The sequence below is a fragment of the Amphiura filiformis genome, chromosome 3 (genome assembly GCF_039555335.1).
Source record: "Amphiura filiformis chromosome 3, Afil_fr2py, whole genome shotgun sequence".
NCBI lineage: Eukaryota > Metazoa > Echinodermata > Ophiuroidea > Amphilepidida > Amphiuridae > Amphiura > Amphiura filiformis.
In genome coordinates this window covers 50,279,909-50,305,463 of record NC_092630.1, presented here as the reverse complement: position 1 = coordinate 50,305,463, position 25,555 = coordinate 50,279,909, and the positions used below count along the sequence as shown (strand labels likewise).

Sequence of the window (25,555 nt, the reverse complement as noted above, 5' to 3'; positions counted from 1 at the left end):
GGTCCCTTAATCTCGACCACTTTTCAAACCCCCTTGCTCCTAGATAAGACTATTATTGTTTCTTTCCAGTTTCTCTTTCTGTCAATCACTACATTTGACTAGCTCATCTGCTGTGCTCTGACATACTTTGACCTGTTTTGACCACAACCATGACTGACCATGTCCTCACATGTCACATAACCCTCGCACATCGTCATCATCCCTATATCTTCGTGTCAAAAATTGCCGTGATAGTACAGCGAATCCTCTCGTTTTTTCGCTCAGGTACACCTGAGTGAATATATACATCCAGTTTAGACCTTGACCTTTGAACCTAAGTAGCTCCAAGTCAGGCTTCTTCTGCAAATGCTTTTGCTTTGTCTTCACTAGAAATATTTTATAGTGTAATATTTGATAGGATAATGCCTGGTAATGGAAATGCAGACTATAAATGCTAGCTACTAAATTAACCTCACTCCCTATGACATAGTTCATAATATATATGCAGCAGTGAGATATCTAACTTGAGGTGGGCATAGAATATTAGCCTCATTTCCTATGAAACTATTTATAAAACTGTGTTCTGTAGCCCATAGTGGAGGGTTTTTACCTGGGGATGATATCAGTTTCAATAATCATAGGTGTTGACAGATTGGTAGTGGTCTGGAAGTTCAAGTTAGTAAATTACATACTGCTCATGAACTTATCAGATTTTGTTTGCCAGCTAGGTCAGTGTGCATGGCCAATACGTACAATACCAAATACCCATGAACTTCTTACTTTTGCATTGAGAGGTAAGAAGGCTTGTTCTGACCAGGGTATGGATTTGATATAATCAGTCCAGCATTTAACAACATTATTAACAACATTGAATTTTAAGGCCAAATGTTTATCTTCTCCATTACATTGCACACAGTATTTTGATGCATTACCTGAATAGGTTTAGTTTCATATTACCTTCAACTTTTACTTTTACTCTCTAGTTGAAAGTAAGTGGCACTAATGAGGTTCTCAGCATTTTAATAGATCCAGTTTTAAACCTTTAACTTTTACCTCATATCCCTGCTTTTACCCTCTTTCAAGTTGAAGTCCAATGCATAATGAATATCATCAAAATGTTGTTTCCTTGTTTATTCTTCTAGATATTATATTCATACATATTCTAAGCTAACTGTATTCTAATTCAATATTTTTTTAAATAACACATTGCCTTTTGATTTATTCTAAAGACTATGGTAAGTTCTGATGTTAAAGCCACAATGTACGATCTTATACATGTAATATGAAATTGGTTCATATTTTTCAAACCTGATTTTTTTTGGCATATTTGTAATGTTTACACATGTCCCAACTTGCACCTAAATGGAATCAGCCAAATTGGTTGTGTTTGTAGGTCAACAGAACAAAGTTTGATATAATGTCATTTATATAATTCAAAGAATTGTGACATTATGTCCTCCTATAGAACTGCGTGTTAAATGGCCAAAATAACTAACCAGCAGGGTTTCTTTCATTTTACCTTGTTATTTCAGCTCAAAATGGACAGAAACCCTTCCCGATAATTATTACTAGCATTATTTCAGCATTTTGAGTATAAAACAAATTTAAAATTTGAAGGAAATCATCTTTAATTAAAGCCTTTTTGTTTTCATACAATTTTAATTGAGTTTGTATTAAATTATACAAGTTTTTGGCTATTTCATGATCCCCTCCAGCTTCATCATAATTTTGCACTTCCCTACCAAAAACAAAACAAAATAACAAAACAGACAAAATGGGATATTCTTATCATTTTGGACAATGCTATAATCAGCCTTCTGGAACGCTAAAATTTTACTGTATTTCTTTAAACTATTTATGAATCATCCAAATCATAAGAAACCTTGTCATTATCTATCACACATCATATCCTATATATACATATCCCAACAGACTCTACATTAGTAGACATGCAGTCTCAGTCTAAATATTGAAGAGCTAATCACCTAGTGGAACGTTATATTTACCCTTAACTTTTAATCAAAATGCTTAAGAATCTTCACAAGCACTCCCTTTTAAAGGGTTTTTTTATTTCAACAGCTACGCATCGCGATTTTGTTCGAGATAGGCCGAGCGACTCAGGCTAAGCATACCATGACTATCATAGGAGATACCACAGAGTTTCTATATTCTACACATTATTACGATTTGTGCATGCTCTAGTACACCATATGATGTTTTGTTTTCAGGCTGTGGATATCTTTTACTGCATTTTATAAGTAAAGATTTTGAAATCCAAAGTAAAAATTGTGATATATTTAATTTTGAGAATTACAATTATATAAAAGAACCCATCCAGCTGCTTGTATAGAATATTCGATCGTGCACGTGTATATCACAATGCATATGTAAACTTTCTTTATCTGTGTCAACAATAGAATATTGATCACCAACGGAGTATGGAGCGGGATATGAAAAAATATTTATAATACAGGGCGACGGTTGACACTGTGCCTCGTCGGGTCAAATATCACACAAGGTCATATCCAAATACCTTCAAAATGTCTCTTCAGGTACAAATAACGTAGCACAATGACGCCACTTGCACACAATTGTTGACGTTAGCCAGTGTCTATGGTGTGGCCGTGTGGGGTTAAGGGGTCACTTCCGGTCTGAGACGAAATACCTTCAAAATGCCACTTCTGTCGCAAAGAACAGCACGATGCACACCGACACCGCCTGGCTAATAATTATTTGGTGCAGCAGAGACACTAAAATGAATACACGGGATCGATACACGTGAATTGCTATGCACGATTTTGATATCAGACGAAAATCTTCGGATACGGGGTTAGAAAATGATGAATATCTCCCGTAAATGATTTCCTCTCAAGAAACTAGATGTGGTCTCATACAATTGAAAATACGTGTTGAACAGATATGATAGTCGCTAGAATGCGCTTTTGAAAATTGGCCGTGCGCTTTGAACTCAAAATCTGACCAAAACTCTAATATTATATTGCGTTGGTCCTGTATGGACTACAACGTGTAATACAGCTGCACTCACTACTAGGCAGTATAATATAAAAGTCGATGACCATTGACCTCAATGGGGTATACAAGCTTATTCACGCACAACCAAGATCAATTATCCGGCTATTGTGAGTAGCCTTAGTCATGTCCCTCGACTAATTATTCGTCTCAAAGAGCTTCAAAGGTCTGAACCAAATGGCCAATCGTGGCTGTGGATTCAACCTACCATGGCGATTTCTGCCATGAAGATATAGGGTCGATGACACTGTGCGATGTTGCCACTTGTACAAATATGCATTGACATTAGGGACCGTCCACAAATGGTTGTAACGGGGGGGGGGGCTGATTCCAAAAGGGGAGCCCTAAAATGTGCATCCCTCTGAAAGGGGCCTTTAAAAATCAAATTAATTACATGAGTTTACACTATTTTCTATGTGGTTGACGTTCATTTTTTATAGCCAAAGGGGGAGTGGGGCTGAAAAATGTCTTCATATACACATGACCACAGCCGTGTCTAGTTGGCCCCATACATGTGTGGGGCTTATGTTACCATCCAACTGATTGTCTGGCTGCCTGTTTGGCTGTCCGGGCGGAAGCAAATTCATTAATCCACTGTGCAGCTCAAACGCAATAACTGATCAACTTCAAACTTGGTATCATGGGTGATTGGATATGCTGGTATGATGTGCTTTATTGTTTTGTGTCAGGTTAGTTTAAAATATACATATTTATTGATATTAATGAGCTTATTTGCACATTTTGCCTGCATTTTCATTCATCCACTCTGCAGCTTAATCACAAAGACTGATCAACTTCAAACGTGCTATAGGGATTGGACATGGTGGCCTGATGTGCTGTATAGTTTTGTGTCATGTTATTTGCATATTTATGAATATTAATGAGCTCATTTGCACATGTTACCTACATATTCATTAATCCACTCGCAGCTTAAACACACTAAACAATCAACTTCAAACTTGGTATTGTGATAGTATATGGTGGCCTGCATGACTTGCTGTATAGTTTTGCACCATGTTATTTCCATAATTATTCGTGAATATTAATGAGCTTATTTGCATATTGCAGATTATTTGTATTTACAATCCTTTGTTATATACACCTTAATTATGGACCGCGTAATTCTATATAGTTTTTAATATGTTTTCTTCTGTCATCGTTTTCTGATTCTCCCCATCATCTTCGTCTTTGTTTTCTTCATCGTTATTTTATTTGTCTTCTACTCTTTTGCCATCGTCTTGGTCATCCCTTTTACATTTCGTCGTTCCCGTCATTTTTATCATTATCTGCTTTGTCTCTGTCGTCGGATCCTTTCTCTTTTTTTTCTTCGTCTTCACGTGTGAATTGTGACTCCTGCATGATGGCTATCACAAATTTTGGTATACCCCATGGTGAAAAGGTTAATATGGAGAAATACTTGAATGCGACCCTCCTAATCTATTTTGTTTCTTTCTCAAATACAGGTGTTGGAGATGATGTATATTGGAGGGTTGATCTGGGTGACATGTATGACATTAAAGCTGTTTTAGTACTCAACGAGATAGGTAAGTTTAAACGGAAATTACAGTTCAACTCATCAGCTACAAATACCAATAAGAAGTGCTTTTGTAAATTTCAAAATCATTCTGTGATGGTAAATTACTAACTACAATGGAAGATTTGAAATGCCCCTATTCCATAAAAAATTCCTAAAATCATTTATATCATTGCTGTACATGTAGGCCTACGTTACCTACATTCAACCCAGCAGGTACATAGCATTCGTTAGGGGGGTACGACATTTCCATAATGTGCTCCTCCTCACACAAAATCTCTTGCATCGCAAACAATGAACTTCATCCCTAAACAGACTTTTGGATCTATTTTGAAGTTTAACATGAACTTTTTCCTTCTATCATTTACCCCGAAAGGGGGGGGGGGCCTTTTTTATGGGGAGAAGTACAGCTCTCTCCAGAATACGGTCCTGGCTGAACCCCATGACCACTAGAAGCTACTAGAAAAGAATACGGTCCTGGCTGAACCCCATGACCACTAGAAGCTACTAGAAAAGAATACGGTCCTGGCTGAACCCCATGACCACTAGAAGCTACTAGAAAAGGAATGGCACATTGTGATCTGGTAGGATGAATATTAACATTAACATAAATTATTAAAAGGTAGGTTTTCAGGCAGAGACATTGCACATCCTGATGTGATCCTGAAGCCGGTTCCACTCTCTATATGCACAGCAAGATCATGTCACCGTGAGTTGAAGACTCCAAGATGTGAATGGGCACAACAGGGGCGTGTCCCCCACCTTTTGGGAAAATGACCATTTTTATATTTCAATATATCAGTACGCGTGCTTAATTTTGTACAATTTCACTCCCAACAAGTGATACGCATTTATCAACCTAAGTGTTTTACATCTGTTTCATCATATAGATGGCGATGAACCCGATCTTGAAAATACGGAGATTCGAATTGGGTCATGCTCAACGACGATCACAGATAATGCACAATGTGGTCTAGCTTACAGCGCGGCTGAGGCCACTGGCAACGACAACTATTGGGTTGGGCGAGAATGCGATACAAATTACTATGGGCAGTATGTTTACGCGTACAAGCCTGCACCAGACCCAAATACAGAAGTGGAGTTCTCCATTTGTGAACTTGAGGTTTGGGGGCAAGTTAGTAAGTATTTTATTAAACAGCGTACTTTAGAAGTTTTAAGATTGCTCAAGTTGGCTATTAAAAAGAAAGGATAAACCATCATTTGGCATCATTGACATGATTTCATCCAATCAGACCAAATTCGGCAATAACGAATTTGAGATAATAATATGGCCTAATTATAGGCAAAAATAAGGAGCAACAATCAGATCACGTATGCATGTACGAAATAACAAGTGTTTTCAGTTACCTTCATTCGTCTGTTTGTTCTTTTTTGCCATTGTGTAAGGCTTTCAGGTTGGTCTCATAACTCTGGAATTATGGAAAGTTTTGGGCCTCATAACTGCTGAATTGTTAGTCTAAAGTATACAAGTCATATATAGGCCTTATTTAGCATGTTTAGAATGACAAAGACACTATGTGAGGTCAAATTTTAGCATTTTTTCAGCCAACGTAACATAACAATTCTTTAGTAATTTTTTTTATCAATATTAAAAAGCTAGATATAAATATCTATTACTGGTTGCAGAAAAATACAGCACAATTTTTTTTTTTGAATTAATAAAATATTATTTTGTTTTGCCCAATCAAACATAGCTAAATCCTAATCCTTTAGTTAGTTCTAACTGACAATAAAAGTCAAATTTTTGCAATATGTGTGAAAATAGACCAAAACATGCAGTTTTGCATATTTTCTTTTGTGTTATCAAATTCAAAACTTCTTGAGTAGGCCTATAGGCTAAGAGTTCTGAACAATTTCAACAAAATGGTTGAAATTTGGGCGAAAATTAGGCTTTTTATGATTTTTTTGCAAAATTTTGCATTTTTTAATCATTTTTGTTGAAAATTTCTCAGTTAGTCAAAATTCAAAAAGGGTCATAGATATGCCCATTTTTAATTATATAGTTTTTAAAAATTAATTAAAAACAATAATTTGTTACGGTACACGAAAAAATGTGGGTCAAAAATTTGACCTCGCATATGGATTCATTAATTCTTTGCCATTCTAAATATGTATACTTCTTAATAAACATCTCAAAAAAAGTAACTAACCCCCCTTAAATAATGACCATTATTCAAAAACAGGTGATTGTATTACACATCTGTAAAATGCGTTGGAAGCAGAATTTATTTCTGCACATTTTGACACCTCATTTGTAGCAATTGAATCAATATTGACGTCACAGCGTACATTTAAATCAATGTAACCCAATATTTGAAAGTTGCAGTAAATTGTATTGATTTTGTATTCAGTGTAATGGGAGGAAATCTGTGTAATGATATCTGGGTGTTTTTGTATTGTAAAAATTTGTATGTAAGTGCAACTTTCAAATCTGGACTTCACTACATTAAATTGACCGGTGTTTTATTGTTTTCTGGGCTATCATATCAAATGAGATGTCAAAATGCGCAGAAATAAATTCTGCTTCCAACGAATTTTACAGATTTGTAATACAATAGCCCCTTTTTGAATAATGCCCATTATTTAAGGGGGGTTAGTTACTTTTTTTGAGATGTTTATATACTTTATACCAATAATTTAGCAGTTATGAGGCCCAAAGGTTTCCACAATTCTCGCGTTTCACAATACGATGCGCCGCCAGCGGTTACTCTTGGCAGTCGAATTTTTGACTCCAGAGTCGACATCGCCATCTAGCTGCTATTGAATTTTCACACGAGTGTGATAATAAATATGTTGAAAACAGCTCCACGAAGGATTCCCTGTGATCAATAGATAGAAAATGGATCTACTATAATTGTAAATTGTTGTTATAGTGTGCATTCGCATGTAACATCATTAAAATGACATTTAAACCCACAATGATGTATGGTCCTGTATTTTATCATACCATCAAGTAGTTTTCTGTGTTTTCATTGGATAATCGCCTCAATTTACTGACATGATATTTCTCGTATCATACCCCCTGAATGCGTCCCAACGCGCTGTATCAGGTCAGTAGAAAACAGCGCATGCGTAGTTAGCATAGCAACTTGCATGACGACGGCTGTTTGACAACAATCACTGACAATGACAATGGCGTTTCAGTGTCAGGCAACCAAACCAGTGCCTGCTTTGAAGCGCAGGTTTGCCACTTTTACTCAGGCAGACATTGAGACAAAGCGTCGCAATGCGACCCCCATAAGCACACAGAGGGCTAACGACAAAGCGGCTAGAGCACTGGATAGTTACCTGCAGGAAACCGGCGAGAAACCCCTAACTGAACTCAGTACGCCCGAGCTTGCACAGGTTCTAGAGAAGTACTACTTCGCAGCCAGGACCATTGATGGAAGAGAATACAAGTGTGCCAGTCTTGACAACTTCAGACATAGCCTGTCAAGCTGAATGTCAATCCAGACATGGACATTATCAAAGACTCAGCGTTTCGGGTGGCAAATCAGAATTTCAAGGCCGCGATGGCTGAACTGAAGCAAAAAGGACTAGGGAATAGGCCTACGTCTCATTACCCTGACATTGAGAAGTCGGACTTGATTAAACTGTATGGCAGCTCGCATCTTAACACCTCAACCCCTTCTGGTTTGTACAGAAAGGTACAATTTGACGTTCGATATTTCTTCTGTCGACGTGGTGGAGAGAATATGGCGAGCATGACGAAAGAGAGTTTCTGTGTGCAAACGGATGCCGACACTGGTGTGCGTTATGTGGTGAAAGCCAAGGATGAACTGACAAAAAACCACAGGGAAAACGATAGCGAATCATTTTCAGGATTTATGCCGGAGTCAAAAGGTAATCCCCGTTGCCCCGTAGACAGCTTTGTCAAGTACATTAGCAAGATGCATCCTAACTTAGACAGACTATGGCAACGGCCAAGATTGCAAGTGCAAGAAGGTGATGAAATATGGTACTGTAATCAGCCGGTTGGTGACAAAAAACTCGGGACATTTATGAAAGAAGTGAGCAAAGAGTGCGGGTTGAGCAAAGTGTACACAAATCATAGCTGCCGCAGCTCCGGGGCGTCGATACTTACTAAGTGTGGGTTTGCCGATTCCCAAGTTATGTCAGTGACTGGCCACAAGTCAGTGCAGTCACTGACACAATACCAACATGTTGGAGCTGAGGAGAAGATACTGATGGGGACTACCCTAACAAATGCTCTCATGCCCATGCCTAATAGACAGCCGGCAATACAAGCTAAACAAGCTTCAAGTTCAACAGCGGTTCAGGAAGTAGGCCCAACTAGGCCTACTGTTGACTTTGACCTTTCTGCGTTGGACATTGAAGAACTATTTGCTTCGTTTGATACAGAAAATGTGCCACCAACCAGTGCAACACGTCTAAGGCAGATGCAGTTTCTAAACTGCAACGTAAATATTTATCAAAATAACTGAACTTGACAATTTCTGCATGTCCGAGACGACGCACGGTTAAAAAAGCATGGACACTTGAACTGAATAGACACGTTGAAAAGACTACTGAGTTTAATATATTGATATTAATATTTAATAAATATTGAAATTACTTTTTGTTGTTGAACTGAAACTATGTCGTTCTTGTATTTTTTTGTTGTCATTGTTGTGATGGTGTGGTTGTTTTTTGGTATGATAAAATCGTCATTAGGTTCGGTTTGGGGGTGATACGGATTATATCTAGTCTCGGAGTCCGTATCAGGCTCGGGCTATCGCCCTCGCCTGATACGGACTCCTCGACTAGATATAATCCGTATCACCCCCAAACCTCACCTAATGACTAATATTATTCGTATTACGCGGCCTTTTGATGTCCACCTTTTCCCATGATGCACTGCGTATTTTGGCCTCGAACCAACGACCGCTGGAGGCGCATCGTATTGTGAAACGCGAGAATTCTAGAGTTTTACAGACCATAATAAGGCTAGTTTATAAATATCCGTATGACTTGATTATCTTTTTATTATTCAGTTCCTGATGCAAACAAACCTAAGGTGGGATTCACAGAGACTGCTATATCTGAGCTTGAGGGCGATGGTCCAACAGATACAAAATATTCAGTTACGGTTCAGTTAACCGATGGTAGTGCAGATCACGGTACTTGTCTTGAATTCAGTAAGTAGTGATTTGTGATAAGGTTGTGTTTCAGAATTATTTGAATAACACTGTTCTTATTTGACATTAAGTATACCGTAAAACCCCGTCTACAAGCATATATAGTGTTTTTTATAAATGCTTAATTAATTCGAAGCAAGCGTTAATAAATGTTTTGTATATGCTTGGATCCGTAATTTATTTGCTCAAACTCCATAATGGCGACTGGATTAATGTAGCTTTCATCAGAAGCACACAATAATGCTTGTAGACGGGGTTTTACGGTATAGCGTATAGCGCATCAAATTTACTATTATTATAGTATTAGTGTTATTTTAAGTCCATAATAATTCTATCGTAAAATTAAGATATGACTATAACCAAAATTGTCTTCAAAAAGGCATGACGGTTTCGGATACATGATGAATGAACTCTAACCCTACAACCTGGGATAATATTTAAGGTGCTCTTAATCAATGTTTTTGATTAAATGAAGCGAACCAGTCGTGGGATCCATGTGTATACTGTATTAGTTTTTGTCCACGGAGTGAACATTTCCCCCACTTGAAACCCATATCTCATACGTACAGTTTATCCCTTACATACACTGTGTCTTGAATAGCTATTGTAGCCCATCAAGCCCGTGGTTAAGAGGCTAGGAAATAATTCCAATGTCTCATACCCAGGTTTGTATCCCTTTATCTAATCCTGCCCCACATGACAAAAACTTTTTACCACATCTTATCTTGTATTGATACAATGGCAGCCAGGACTATTTTTTTGCCTTTTTCTAAGCATAATTATTTACTAGTGGATTGAACCATCACATGATTATAATAGGCTTTACTGATTGGTGGGTAAGGTCAATGCTATTGTTTATTTTGTGATAAGGCTGAGCATATTACTGCATATAGGAAAAATACATATTTTGATACAGGCGATTTACTCAATTACTTCCAACTGACGAAATTTAGTTCCTGTTATCTATCCAGTAATATTTGCTTATCTTAATTGGAACTCTGGGACCAGGTTATTATGATCTGCATGGTATAATTGAATATAGTGATATTGATTTGAAAGTTTGTATTTCAATGAGTTTCTTGCTGGAGAGTACTGTCATAGTCAGGATGTAGGTATCATTATGCCTCAAATCATTAATTTATTGTAAGATCAGTGCAGAGTAGGTTAGATATGAAAATGGAGTTAGAACAAATTACTATACACCTTATCCGTGAACTGCGTCTTTTTGAAAGACTCTTCTTGTTTAGTTTAAATCTAATTGTAATCACATTCTTGCAAAAGTCAAAACTCCACGAAATAAATACCGCCAAAACTACTTGCAGTTTTGCCTCGTCTCACCTAGTGTGACTGCGCATGCATATTTTACAACATTGTCATTGTTAATATTAATGCGTCGTTTCACATTTACCACCCCATTGTGTGCTCACATTTTACAACAGCAGACTGCAAACAGCCTGCAAACAAACGACAAACAAAACATGGTGTACTTGAGAACATAGCACGCCCACAACACTATATATCTATACCATTTTCGGCCGGATGGGGCAGTGACGTCAACGCGTATGCGGCGTTTTTAAGCGAGTGCGTGTGTATATGCCTGCGCTTTGAGCGAACGCTAGCGATTTAACGAAATGCGCACTATAACCCTTTATGTTTATCATGTTTATCATTCAGTCGCGGAAGTCGCATGACAGAACACTGTTAAAAACATGCATGGGAGAGTTTGAAGTATAATTTGATTATTTTAGGATCGTGGTGTTTATTAATTTATTTGTTTATAATATATTCATGCAATACGAAAAATATCACTGGTCGTATATCACTCAGCCTCTGTGATATTCGTATTACATGAACAAAGAGGAGATAACCAATAATAATGCTATAACTCTAACTTGGGGTAAGGGGAAATAGATTCAGCAATTACGCCAAAATCACAAAACATGCATAATATTTGTCTCTTATAGATATTGTGAGAGTCCCAGATGATGCACTTGGACCATCAGCCCCTTCCGATCGTGCGTGCCCAGCACCAAATTTTGACTTTAATGATGCCACTGGCGTTGGGAACTTGGTACATGACGGTATATTATTCAGCCCTCCCTACCCTACAAATGATCCTGCTTCAAAGATGAAGTCATTCGTTGATAATGTATGCTATTTCTATGATAAGGCCGAGGAAGATGATGAGAGCTTTGGATATATGATTGTACCTGTTACTCCTGGTCTGCTTGCTGGAGACAATACTGGTACTGTTACCTATGAAGAGATCACATTCACGATACTTAATGATGACGGTAAGTACTCACAACGAATTGCCCGGACGAATTGCGCTTATCATTATCATTCACGACTGTGGGCAAATAAATAAGGTGTTTTCTGTTCGTTTCCCTTTCTGTGTATGAGAAGTGCTTCTGTCAAATCCAACTTTCTTTCTATGTCACTTTTTGCACCTAGAGAAACATGAATGTCGCATTTGATTCACAGCTGGCCAATAGAGTACTAAATATGCAGAATACTTGCATTTGACTCTGGTTGCAATGGTCTGCCGCACAGATCATTCCACCCAGGTACAGATGGGACTTGCGTCAGGGTGTATTTGGCTAGACATTTTCTTTGAGGTTTTTTCCCCACAAGATCGGCGCAAACAGGTGCCGTTGATATACATGAAGAATGCATTTATAGTGTATAGAATCGAGTATACTAACAGCCATGATCGTGTGGGGATTAGCAGGTTTATCCGAATTTGATGCGATTTCAATCATGATGTTATTGTTCAAAGTCTGTATTCTACTGATCCGCTCGACGCGCTGATTCAGTTCGTGTCATGAAAGTCGCCTTCACTCATTTTTTTTTCTTTTTCAAAATCAAGTGCGAATTACCTGATTTTATTTTACATAAACTCATAATTGACCATTAAACGAATAAAAACAGCCGTGTCTCAACACGCGATATTCAAAATTTCCGGGTGCCGAAATTGTCTGGTGCAATGACGTCCTACTATGAAGGCTAGCGACAGTTGAGCACAAATGACCATGACGTCATTGGCCTAGAGGATGATTTAAATTCCCATCATGCACTGTAAAAGTGTTATCAGCAGAGTTTTAATTGCCACTTTACTTTAAAGATGCTGTTTTAAACTTGTTTGTGTGTCATTATTTCTTGGTCGATTTCAGAACAAAACTGATGAAATATTAAATGGACCAGCATATTGAGTTTTTATTGCAAACATAACTGTCCAAAATTCAAAATTAACCATGCACTTCTATGCAGTAGCAGAGCAGTGGTGTCATGCTTTACTCCAGTGTTACTTAAGGGGACTGATTTAAATCGTAGGGATTAGTGACTCATTTTTCATTTATTGCACGTTTTTGAGGTGTATCAACACCCCAAAGTTTTTTTATGGATTTGTGTATTTATTACGAATGTAAAAAATCTAAATTATTTAATATCAGAAGGACATTCTTCATAATATTATTCAGAATGTAGTTCGATATTGTTCGCTGTATACTTCATATTCATTTTTTGTTTTCTACTCACGTGTTATCTATGTAGTGTACAGCTTGACTTTTTAAAAGATTGTGTTTTATGATTCTAATTTCATCTTCTGTTTGATTTTTGTTCCAGTATATTGCCGTTGTTTATACAAAATTGTTCAAGTGTTTATCATTCAGTCGCGAAAGTCATTTCATGACTTCGCATCATTAAACGAATAAAAACAGCCGTGTCTCAACACGCGATATTCAAAATTTCCGGGTGCCGAAATTGTCTGGTGCAATGACGTTGTTTCTTTGCTCATTTTGCATGTATTTTTTTCCGTGCAATCCCTTTTGTGCAATGCTCTGTTCATCGTGTGCCTATTTCATTTTTTTCTTATTTCTTAATGATGTGTATTTATAATTCAATGGGTATTTTGTTTTTACGTACACATGTTTTAATTGTAAAGCGCCTTGTGGTCTTTGATGTAATGCGCTATATAAGAATAAATTATTATTATTATTATTATTATTATTATTATTATTATTATTATTATTATTATTATTATTATGTCTGATGGGTTCTCATGTCCCACAAAAATACTCAATAAACGTTCATACCCCAGCCCTTAAATCTATAGCCCCATTTCAATGTAACAAAGACGCATTCTTATACCTTTGTTTCAGGTCCAAGCATTATTTTTCCCCATGTTTTACCACCTAAGTAGTTCTGAGCACATCCTTATCAGTGGATAAGATACTTTTCATTTTCTCCTCTCTTTCCTGTTTTCTATGCCTTTCTTTCTTATTTTCTTTCTGGTTTCTTTCCTTCTCTTTCTTTGCCTCTCTCTTAATTTCCTTCTTTACTTTCCTTCGTTTGTTTGTTACTCTTTCAATTTTTATCCCTTGCAGTGACTTATTGCTGGGAAGATATCACTCTATCTGTACTAGAAGGTACAGCTGTTCTAACAGCAGTTCTTACCAGGACAGGATATACGGATGCACCATCTACTGCAGGTAAACGGCTATGTTAGTGATTTAATATAAGGCACAAGTCAGCTGAAGATACCAAAATAGCAGCTTGCAAATCACCGATCTTCTCATCTATGTAGACTCACGCAATGAAGATTAATCGCTTTAAATGTCTTGGAACGAGTGAGCAAAGCGCTTCGCTGAAACTTCCTTAGGTGTTATCATCTGCATGTGCATGTGCTATTTAGTGGCCTACTCGTGGACGCAATGAATACATCCCAGGGAATACACGTAGGCCTAAAAATCCTTTCAGTAAAATATGTTAAAGTTAACGTCAAAGTTGGTAATTTTGTATTTTCTACTAAATTTTCGCTGTTTTAGTTGTCGACACCGCGGATGGTACTGCTACGGGTAACGTAGATTACACTCCATTGGTAGACTTTAACGTAGATTTTATTGGAGGAGAGTTATCCAAGAATGTAGAAGTCGAAATTATAGATGACGACTGTATTGAAGGACTCAAGATGTTCACTATTGTGATTGATGCCATGGACTCAGACGGTTGCATTTGCCGTGACGCTGCTGGCAACAACGAGGTTGACACGGTTACTGCTTCTATTTTGAATGATGATGGTAAGATCAATCATAGTAGAGTAGCACTGGATACTGGCCATTTACAATCCTAAAACCGTGTATTCTAAAAATACAATCATTTTGCGAGCCTGTAAGTTAGTAGATTCGGAGTTTGAATTCGGGCGTAGCCGCACTGTTAGTTCTAACACTGTACCGATGTGGTTCTAACCCTCATGATCTGGCAGAGTCAAATTTACCCCAAGCCATTTTCTCAAACACGTCTTTTCACAATTTATATTATCACAAAGTACCTCTATACCTAGCTGCAGCAATATTTTGATTTCATTATTAGTCACATTGTTTCTCGCAAACTCTTTTCTGTAGCAATATTCCGATTCCAGGACAACAACCCTCCGAATAATTTGAATCCACGAGTATATACAATCACTGAGACTGAGCTGACCAAAGAGATAGTTGTTGAGAGAGAAGGATATCTTGACAATGACGTTATGATCGGTAAGTGTTAAACAGTTGCATTGCAAGAGGGAAAGTAAGGGCACATGCTCTGGGCACGGTCTTTAGGTGGCGCCGAATCGACCGATTCTGCGTCCCACCCAAGCGGTGAAAGTCAAAGTTTTTGCGCGTTTTAAGACCGAAATTCAACTTGATTATAACCATAAATTGAATCTCACACTTTGTAACTTGAAGACATCTGCTTCAAGGACAAATAGTCAATAGCCATAGAGGTATTAAGTAAGATATCTCTTAGACTCTCAGAATTCGTATCTTGAAGACATCTGCTATAGCTGTTTCAAGGTCGAATAGCCATGCGCCATAGAAGTATTATGAAATCTCTTAGACTCTCATGCTTCGTAATCTGAAGACATCTGCTTTAAGGTCGATATATAGCCAGAGAGTTACAGGGATTCTTTAAAGACATCAGTGATTCAATCTGCTTCAAGGTCGAATAGCCGGGGAGTAGAGGTATTATTGGGGCTGCTTTGCACCCCAGTGGATCACAGCACACATTGATCAAAATTCAAGGTCATTCCAATTCGGTACAAAAATATCGTATTGTTTAGGTCAAAAACTGAAAAGTGCTCCAATTTCAATATATTTATGTTTATCTTCATCTTTGTTTTGTATTACAGGTGTGCAAACGCAGCCTTGGATTGATGACCCCAGTATTGCTGCATCAAGTGACGATTACACCCAACTCGATAGGGTTCTAATGATACCAGCTGGTAGCTCGACCGCCTCCGTCACCGTCACTGTTGTCGATGATAACGAAGTTGAACCCCAAAATGGGGCGAGTATCGCAGAAATATTTCGACTTGTTCTTTCCAAAGTCCCGTCTACTCTAGATGATTGCGTTCTTGACACCCAGGATATGGTCAAAATTGAAATTATAGATAATGATTGTAAGAATTCAATTTAATTTTATAATAGAGTAGACTTAACACATTAGAATTACTGTATATTACAGCCAGTAACATTCATCAGAAACTGCTAACATAATTCCTATGTGCTAGTTCTTAGTAGCACCTCCCTGGATCCGTGCTAACGCAGTGAACGACTCGGCTCGAATGGATATGAACTGGGGGCTGATCCCGGGGGCTGATATGGAACAAACAACACGGCATGACACCATAATCCCATCATATTTTCTTGTTGAGGGGCAATCTGTTATCCACTGGCTTGTGACACCAGCATGTGATGCGTCACATCATGGGATTTACGACGTGTGAACACCGTTACTATTTTGTTCTTTTTACAGGTTGTTGGAGTATGATGAATGATGCACTCGAGGTCAATGAAGATGGAGGTCCTGCGATTGCAACAGTTTTGTGTGAGCGACCAAGTTGTGCTACTGATTGCGTCGAAATGAGTAGAACTTTCACAACGAGTAAGTAATATACTGCGCCAAGAAAGTATCCTTACACTTGGAAAAATAATCACAATTTCAAAACTGAACCATATTGGGGTAAATTTGCACATTATGACACCACATTGAATCCAATGTGACCTCAAGAAGTAAAGTTGCAAGCCATTGAATAGACGAAGGTCCAGTTTTAAAAGTGACAAACTGGCCTATACACATGATACAAGGCCCAAAAAGATTCCAACAAGCGCAACAAAGAGACTGTACAGTTTTTTCAATGAAGCCTTATTTAAAGCAGTATTTATTTCAGTTTTTACTTCTCTGTACTTTTCATAACTTGCATTTTACTTGTTAGCTCTTTTGTTTCAATTTTCTTTGGTTTCAAATTGAATGCACACACAAATTAGCCATTTACCTTTCTCAAACTTGATGTCTAGTCCATGGAGTTTTGAATAGGCCAGTGTGTCACTTTTAAAACCGGACTTTCGTCTAATCAAATGCTTAAAACTTTGCTTCTTGAAGTCACATTGGATGCAATGGGATGTCAAAATGTGCCGAATTGTTAAAAAACAAAGTTACCCCAATACCGTATAGTTCAGTTTTGAAATTGTGAATATTTTTCCAAGTGTAAGGATACTTTCTTGGAGTAGTATACTTTGTTGACCTGAAACACGGAGTATTCATACATATACGTGGGCCTAGCACATTGGTGTTCTAAAATTTTGTTTCATAACTGAATGGAAGCGATAAATGACAATAACATAGGCTTAAATACCAAATTATGGAATATTATCAAAAGAGCAAGCATGGTTTCAAATTTCAATCACCCCTCGTGGTCACGCGCTTCTTAGATATTTAAGCACAGAATAAGATTGCCATGATACAGCATGGCATTGACTCTACATCGCATGCGAACCTCTTGTGTGTTTAGGATCCGTCCACTCAGGAGGTTGCTCTGCACTTCTGTATTGTAATAGGAAGTATGAGTATGTGCATTTATTCCGTATATCCCTGGTATACCGTAAAATCCCGTCTACAAGCATATAAAGTGCTTCTGATGAAAACTAAATTATTCCAGGCGCCATTATGGAGTTTGAACAAATAAATTACAGATCAAGCATATAAAAACAAGTATTATTGTAAGACCAATCTATTGTATCGGTATATATACGCCTAATTAGTATTAGTTAAGCTTTCATAAAAAACCCATATATGCTTGTAGACGGGGTTTTACGGTATAGTGTATGACACCATAATATAAATCTAATAGTGCTGGGGTGAAGTTAATTGCTATCAGGAAACTCAATCAGTACTTACCCCTCCGGTTGAATAGCGATCTTTACGTTTACGCAACTCTCCACATTAGCAGGTTCGGGTCTTTATAGACTTGTGTTGTGTGAGTGTGATTTTCTGAAAATACAAGAAAATCAAATGAAATATTCTATTATACGACTTTCAACTTTCTCCTTTTCAGAGAAAATATCCAAAAACTTTTGGTTTTCATTTTGGCTTCGGGTTAATAAGCTCTCTCTTGTAGCTAATACTAAACACATTGTCCCATGTCTTTATAATTTGCCGAAAACTTGAAAGTCATTTGAAGTTTTTGATATAGTTGTCTCATGTCAAATATTCATGATTTGCAGCCGCTGAGCATAGTAGACATATGCTGCATAATGCATGGAGAAAAACGATAATCTTTTTTGTACTTTTTCGATACCTGAAAATAATCCTTCTTCTTTGCGTTCATCTGATCTCGCTTGTGTGATAATTTACATTACTTAACTGCACCCCGCGATTTTAAACTTTAATGCCATTCGATTATATTAAAATCAATAGAAATCAAGAAATCTTTAACATTTATGTGTAACAGGTTATAGCGTTGGTTCAACTGGGATTACTGATGGCACAGCAGCAGGATCAGCTGACTTCAATAGCCGTCAAGCATCGGTAACACTACCAGCGGTTACTGGGACGGCTACTCAAACATCCAATACAATCTCCGTGGATATATTGAATGATATCATTAAAGAAGACGAAGAAAAGTTTGAGATAACACTGACAGATTCCAGTGATGGTGAAATTAAGGAACCAAAGACAACAACTGTAACAATCGTAAATGACGATGGTATGAAAAAAAAATAACAAAAACTACTTTCACGTTTCAAAGCTACTATAATAGTTTAATTTTATTTTAAAGTACCAACCTTTGTTTCGCAAATGTTTAATGTTTTATTCAATTGTTACTCTATTCCAGTGCTTGTTACTCTGAACTGCGAAGTAACCAATGAAGTCCAAGAGAATGCTGGAAAACTGACTGTTACTTTAGAGAGATGCGGAGATCTGACCGCGTCAGATTCCGTGGGTATGTATGCTTATAAATCATATAAATGTGATTAGGCACAACCTGAACTTTGGCTGCTTTTGTTAAAATACTGTTACATATATAATATAATATAATATAATATAATATAATATAATATAATATAATATAATATAATTTCACTGAATCACAACGGAAAATGTACTTCAACAACTTTTAATGGTATGCAAAAAGTTAATCACCAGGGTTGTATTACCACACGCTTGTGCTCGCCAAATCAATTCACCCCAGATCACATGCTTATTTTGCACATCTGTCTCCAAATAGTTTTAATCAGTTTTGCCATAGAAAACTGAAGCGCCAGTGTTTCCGATAGATGGTGTGATGGCCTGATGGTGTGGTTTTATAATTTCTTGATGATGAGATGACCTAATGTGTTGTTTTGTTGTAGCCATTTTATGCCAAAGTTATGCTAGAAAAAGCTTTTAAATTTCTCCCCAGTACTGTTCACGAATCCTGCCACCGCTTCGGATGGTAAGGACTATGATGGAGTCAACGTTGTGAAAACATTCGCTGCCATGGAGACTACAATTACTCATGAAATTCCTATTATTGACGACACTGAGTATGAGACTGACGAAGAATTTTTCGTTCGTATTCGACCTTATCTGGGACAGACAATGGTGGATCCAGTTAATAATATGTGCATGTGGACTATCAAGGATGATGACTGTGAGTTGAACATTGGGTATAGCCAGCCAGTATTTCACAAACATTTTGATGTTATGTAAACAGTTACTTTAACCTTTTTAGTTAATATGAAATTTATCTTGATATTATTTGAATATTCCAGGATATTTCAGTGCTATTTCAGCACATCGCATCAAAGCTCCCATTGGGCGCCGTATTCCTTCAAAGGACTTTTATTTCTTTCTTTCTTCAGGTGCTTTCTCTATTTCTGCCACTGAGGCTAATAGCCGTGTAACAGAGGGAGTGTGTCATATGTGTCAGTTTCCATCACACGAACTGGATCTCTGACGAGAACTGCTTCCATAGGTAATGCACTAGCTCAGTTTTCTTATTATAAACATAAAACTGATAAAAGTAATTCAATTGCGGTAAACTCATACATTCCAATTGTCTATTCTATGGATCCTGTGATTCTTGTGAATGCGAGTCGGGAACAGTTCGTTAGTTATATTTTGTTTGAGTGTCGACGCGTCCTGCCGAAATAATTTTCAACTGACAAAAATTTCCTTCGTAAAGACAATTAAATGCTGAACCGTATGTTGGGCTATAAACTGTTGAAGCAACATGCACTCACATACACCATGTACAGGACACGATCACGATATGGTTTGCTATCTCAGCAAGCATGACAAGGAATGGTTTAAGTTTATTCCGTGCATGTTTCTTTATTGTACATGTTGCATGTTACATTCTGCAGATGATGACCAATATTCATGATTTAATATGAGGGTATCCTTAATTCGTATCCAAAACATGGGTATCAAGTGAGAATGACATTTTCAATGTTAAAAATGTACTGTAATTACTTAAATTGAAATATTATGTTATGTTTCAACAGGGGTAAGAACTTCGTCAGTCAATGGCGGAATTGATAATGTTGCAACTGCTGGAGAAGACTACGTCGGCGTGTCAACCGTTGTGGATTTCCAACCTGACGTCAGTGAAGAAACAATCAAAATCACAATAAATAACGACGAAGATGGAGAGAGGACAGAATATTTTTTGGTGTCGTTAGAAGCAGTTGACTGCGGTGTATCGGGTGACAATCGAATAGTCATAACCATTGATGACGACGATGGTAATTACATTTTCTTACAATTTATTTATACAAAAATGGGATTAATCGCACCCTCCCCCCAATTTGCAAAAGTCAAAAAAGTCCCAAAATATCACAATTTCCGAGCATAGCGAGCAAAAAAATCATGTTTTTTACGCCTTTTTGGTCAAAAAAGGCCCACATTTTGGGAAGAAAGTCCACTTTTCTCAAAATGGCCGCCCCCTGTAAAAAAAGTCCACTTTTCAAAATCAGCCCCCCCCCCCCCAACAAAATCCTGCGTACGGGCCTGTTTCTGGGCAGCACAGGTCATATAAAACGGCACCGAAAGGAATAGGACATCAGTTTATATAATATAAGCGTATGGAAGGTCAAAATGTTTGGATGTCGGTTCAATACGAAATTTATTCGTGTGATAACCATACAAAATTACAAGCCCTATTGGGAATACCCTGGGTATACGTACACTGCAAAAAAGTGTTTAGCATTGAAACTCTAATAAAGCAAATTCTTGCTTTCCGTTTGTGACCGTGTTGAAAGACGACATCCCACTTTTGGTTCAAGCCGGGCCAGGGATTCAAGTTATTATAGTCAACACTGTTAAAATCGTGTCAAGAAATTCAACACTTTTCTAAACATGTTTAATTCCTAAACACCAATGTCAAATTTCAAGATATCATGTGTTAAATTTCTAAACACAAGGCATCAAATTCCTAAACATTGTGCATGTAGATTTTAAACAGGTTTTAAAACGTGATGCAATTAAGAGTTAAATTTCTAAACACACTTTTATAGTGATGGTTGAAATTTATCCATGTACATTCTGTTCTGTCTGTCATCAACGTAAAAGTGTAAGTCAGTTCCTCTGTGGCGAAGTGGGCAAGTGGGATAGCCCTTTAAATACTAAACATGTCCGCGAAACATGTTTCGAATATAATTGATGGATAATGTTTAGCCAGTGACAGTGTAGTGTATCATTGGAACTCTTACCTCTAAAGCCAGACATACGTGTTAGCATGGAAGTAGTACTACTTCCATGGTGTTAGCTATCTTATAACGAACATCGTATTTGTTTTAACATTTTAGAAAGTGTGGTGCGTATGTCAACTGGTAAAATCACAGTACAGGAGGGTAATACAGATGGCGTGGCTTTTGTCAGCTTGGAAAGAACAGGATCTCTGTCTAAGCCCGAAACAGTTGGTAAGATTCCAATGATGATATAAGTGTAATATATTCTGCTGGAAAAATACTAAATGTTGTTATTTTAACAATTATCGTGAATGTAATAGGCATATTCACGTGCAAGTTCTTTACGCTTTTTGTTTCAGTTCTTAAAGTTAGGCCACATGGAACATCTGATGCAGCCACTGGGGAAAGCGACTTTGACAATCGTGATGTTACAGCGGAGTTTCAAGTGGGTAAAGATGTCGTGACAGTGGAAATAGAAATATTCGATGACTCAAGGGAAGAAGGTCTTGAGAGTTTTGTAGTAGAGATCTATGATCTGTCGAGTGGCTCTGACGCAACTATTGATAATGACAACAGGGAAACCGTTGTTTGCATACGTGATAATGACGGTACGTAAAGAATTGGACCGATACCCCGCATTCGTGAAAACTTGATTCGTGATTTTTAGTAAAAAATTTTATATTATATGCTTTTTATGCTTTTCTATATGTTTGGACATCATTTTATATTAGAAAGTTGTAAAAAAAATTCTAACTCGTGTAACCAACCAGTTTCAAGCAGGTCTTGCGCCGTGAGTTGGGACCCCTTTCGGTAACACATGGACATTTTGAAAATTACAATGGCTTTCATCTTGCAGCTAAGTAACATCTTACTTGATGAGGCTTGTTTTCCTGAGCATTTTGACACCTTTTTCATGAAAATCGGCCAAGAAATGAGCTGGTGCTGGCCAAAATACCATTTTCAGTTAGGGGAGGTCTCAATATATATATATTTCTAATAAAATGATGTTAATTTCTTATTTTAAAGCTTTTTATTTCATTTTGGTGTATATTACTATGTATTTGGGGTCTGTTAATCCAGAAATTGTGTTTTCATGACACATGGACCATCCCGTTTCTTTAAAATTAACTTTCAAAAGTGTGAAAATGGCTCCCTCCCCACCCGCTTCCTAGCCACCACCGCAATCACCAATTCATTAATTAATTAATCCTAATTAAAACTGAAACAATATGAACCAATTTTATTTATTGCTATGGAAAGAGTGTGGATTACTCTTCAAAATGACACCAAATGTATTATGACAAGTACGGTATTATGGAAAATATGACATCATAAACATCACATCAGGTGGAAAAGTGTTACTCCACCGCCATAATAGGTATCCCAACTCATGGCGCAGGACCAGCATGAAAAAGGTTTTTTAACACAAGTCTCCACAGTTTCAAGTGAATTTGATGGTATATATAATACCGATGCCATACTAGTATTCGGCTGACATGGCTGAATAGCTGAAATGTGATTAAATCGCGATTCACTGTAAACACTGTAAATGTTTAGAGCATCTGTGCTTTTCTAGTTTGTGACATCATTTCATTTCATATTAGAAAGTGATACATTTGTTAAACTCGTATAATGAAATCATTTCAGATTTCAGTCAAGTTTTCGTTAGCATTTTTGTAAGCTTCGTGACCCTCTGCTTCGTGACTATACGAATCTTAGTTGTTGATTTGTGAAATAAAAAATCTCATTGTATCTTAAATTTGCAGGAACTTTCAGAATAGCTGGCGATGCTTTAGAAAGATCTGTTTCAGAAGGTACAAGTACGCAGATCACGATCTTACGATCCGGCGATACGAGCAGCGAACAGACTGTGTGTAAGTGGACTTGAAACAGCTTGGCTATAAAATATTGGCAATGTAAAATTATAGAGTTGAAATATCTTATATTTTCATAGTTATTGTTATAATTGTTATAATGAAAATAACGATTTTCATCATTCCCGTTATTTAACATGTTTAGGGCATGTGGAACTATTCGGGAAAATGGCATGGACATTAGCTCCCTGTGAATTTTGACGTTCCCTTTATATCTTGAATGTTAACCCATTATCATGTTTATAAATTATTGTTATTTGTTACAGACCTGACTACCAATGACATTGACGCAACAGGCAATGTGGATTATGAAGCACTAAGTGGAGTTGCCGTTACCTTTCCACCGGGAGTCACATCTCAAACTGTAACCATTGATACATATGATGACCAGGAGCTAGAACCACGAGAAAGTTTCGGCGTGTTCTTATCATCAGACAATGGCAATGATCTGGGACAACGAGCATTATTCATCAATATTGAAGATGAAGATCGTAAGGGATTATTTTTGGAAAACAAAGCAAACTCATTTTCGTTTATTAAAGGCTTAATGTACGATTTCCTTCAAATTTTAAATTTGTCATTATATACTCAAAATGCTGAAATAATACTAGTGATAATGATCGGGAATGGTTTCTGTCTATTTTGAGCTGAAATAACGAGGTAACGTGAAAGAAACACTGCTTGTTATTTTGGCCGTTTAACACGCAGTTCTATGGGCGGACATAAAGTCATAATATCTAGAATTATGACTTTATGTCGAACTTTGCTCTGTTTACCTACAAACACAACAAATTTGGCTGATTCCATTTAGGTGCAAGTTGTGACATGTAAACATTACAAATATGCCAAAAATCAGGTTTGAAATTTTTTTTACCAAATTCATATTATAAGATCGTACATTATGACTTTAATATTAAAGCATTGGTGCATCAGCATTGACGTGACGATTATTAGATCACCTTTAAACACTATTATTGTTTTTAAATGAATATCATCAAATTATTTCAATTCTTTAAAATTTACTACACCCTGCCCAATTTAATTTTTGCATTTTTCTCAAAATTATAGAGCATTGATGACAAGTAAGATATGTATATTATAGGGGCAAAGACTACAACTACTGCACTGGAAATTTTATTTCAGCACAGACAACAGTTGTGGAGTTGCAGTCAAAAATGAGGGAAAACCAATATTTGATCAATAAATCAATAACTACTTGCCTTGAGTTCCTGAATTTTCAGTGCAGTAGATGTAGTCCTTGCCCCTATAATATACATATCTTACTTGTCATCAATGCGCTATAATTTTTGAGAAAAATGCAAAAAATAGGCACAAAAATTGGCCAGGGTGTAGTACCCCTTAACCAATTAAAGTAAATACGAGTGTCGGTCCGTTTGTAATGAAAGTTGACTTATGACCCCATATATGGATTATTTTCATGGCATTTCTCTATGATCTCATAAATACTGTACCGTTGTCTTTCAAACAACACAATGTACAAATAATGTACAAATTTTACTTTAATCCACCTCAATGATTGAGAATATTCACAAATTCTGCAACAACGAAAGTTGTTTCAGGATAGGGGTTAAAATTAGGTTACAATTTATGAATTATTTATATTAGTGAAAGGTTTGGAGATTGTGGTTGGCTGGCAACTACAATAATTCTAAAAGTTACTCAAATATTCAATAAAAATAATAATTTCAAACAAATTTTATATTTTTGTATTATTTATTTCAGATGAGATTCGTTTCGTAAGTGTTCCTGGATCTGCTATCATAGGCAATATCGCTACTGTATCAGAATCACAAGGCAGTATTATCCTTACCATTCAACGAGAAGGCTACAGTAATAACTTACCTGCTGGTATTGCCACTGTGTGTGAGTATTTTAAAATGTTTAATGAAAGCACCATTTTATTATTCCATATATTCTGTATAAATCTCTTACAAATAATACATTATTATTACTATTTCATTACGA

At 36.9% G+C, this 25,555-nt stretch overlaps 2 protein-coding genes across 2 annotated transcripts in view; both read left to right on the top strand.

Moving 5' to 3' along the window:
* LOC140148660 (extracellular matrix protein 3-like) overlaps positions 1-20,647 on the top strand; it is a 38,557-nt gene extending 17,910 nt beyond the window's left edge. Inside the window, exons 6-19 of the mRNA XM_072170695.1 lie at positions 4,473-4,553; positions 5,434-5,682; positions 9,559-9,702; positions 11,667-11,996; positions 14,088-14,192; positions 14,529-14,780; positions 15,105-15,236; positions 15,872-16,141; positions 16,498-16,626; positions 18,473-18,727; positions 18,857-18,964; positions 19,424-19,654; positions 19,866-19,978; positions 20,511-20,647. Of these exons, the coding sequence (XP_072026796.1) occupies positions 4,473-4,553; positions 5,434-5,682; positions 9,559-9,702; positions 11,667-11,996; positions 14,088-14,192; positions 14,529-14,780; positions 15,105-15,236; positions 15,872-16,141; positions 16,498-16,626; positions 18,473-18,727; positions 18,857-18,964; positions 19,424-19,654; positions 19,866-19,960 (2,381 nt within the window). The 3' untranslated portion in view covers positions 19,961-19,978; positions 20,511-20,647. The remainder of the gene's footprint in view (positions 1-4,472; positions 4,554-5,433; positions 5,683-9,558; positions 9,703-11,666; positions 11,997-14,087; positions 14,193-14,528; positions 14,781-15,104; positions 15,237-15,871; positions 16,142-16,497; positions 16,627-18,472; positions 18,728-18,856; positions 18,965-19,423; positions 19,655-19,865; positions 19,979-20,510) is intronic.
* The window catches only part of LOC140147309 (extracellular matrix organizing protein FRAS1-like), a 6,137-nt gene continuing 778 nt past the window's right edge, over positions 20,197-25,555 (top strand). The window contains exons 1-7 of the mRNA XM_072169086.1: positions 20,197-20,206; positions 20,511-20,750; positions 21,813-21,926; positions 22,055-22,303; positions 23,462-23,569; positions 23,836-24,060; positions 25,313-25,453. Of these exons, the coding sequence (XP_072025187.1) occupies positions 20,197-20,206; positions 20,511-20,750; positions 21,813-21,926; positions 22,055-22,303; positions 23,462-23,569; positions 23,836-24,060; positions 25,313-25,453 (1,087 nt within the window). The remainder of the gene's footprint in view (positions 20,207-20,510; positions 20,751-21,812; positions 21,927-22,054; positions 22,304-23,461; positions 23,570-23,835; positions 24,061-25,312; positions 25,454-25,555) is intronic.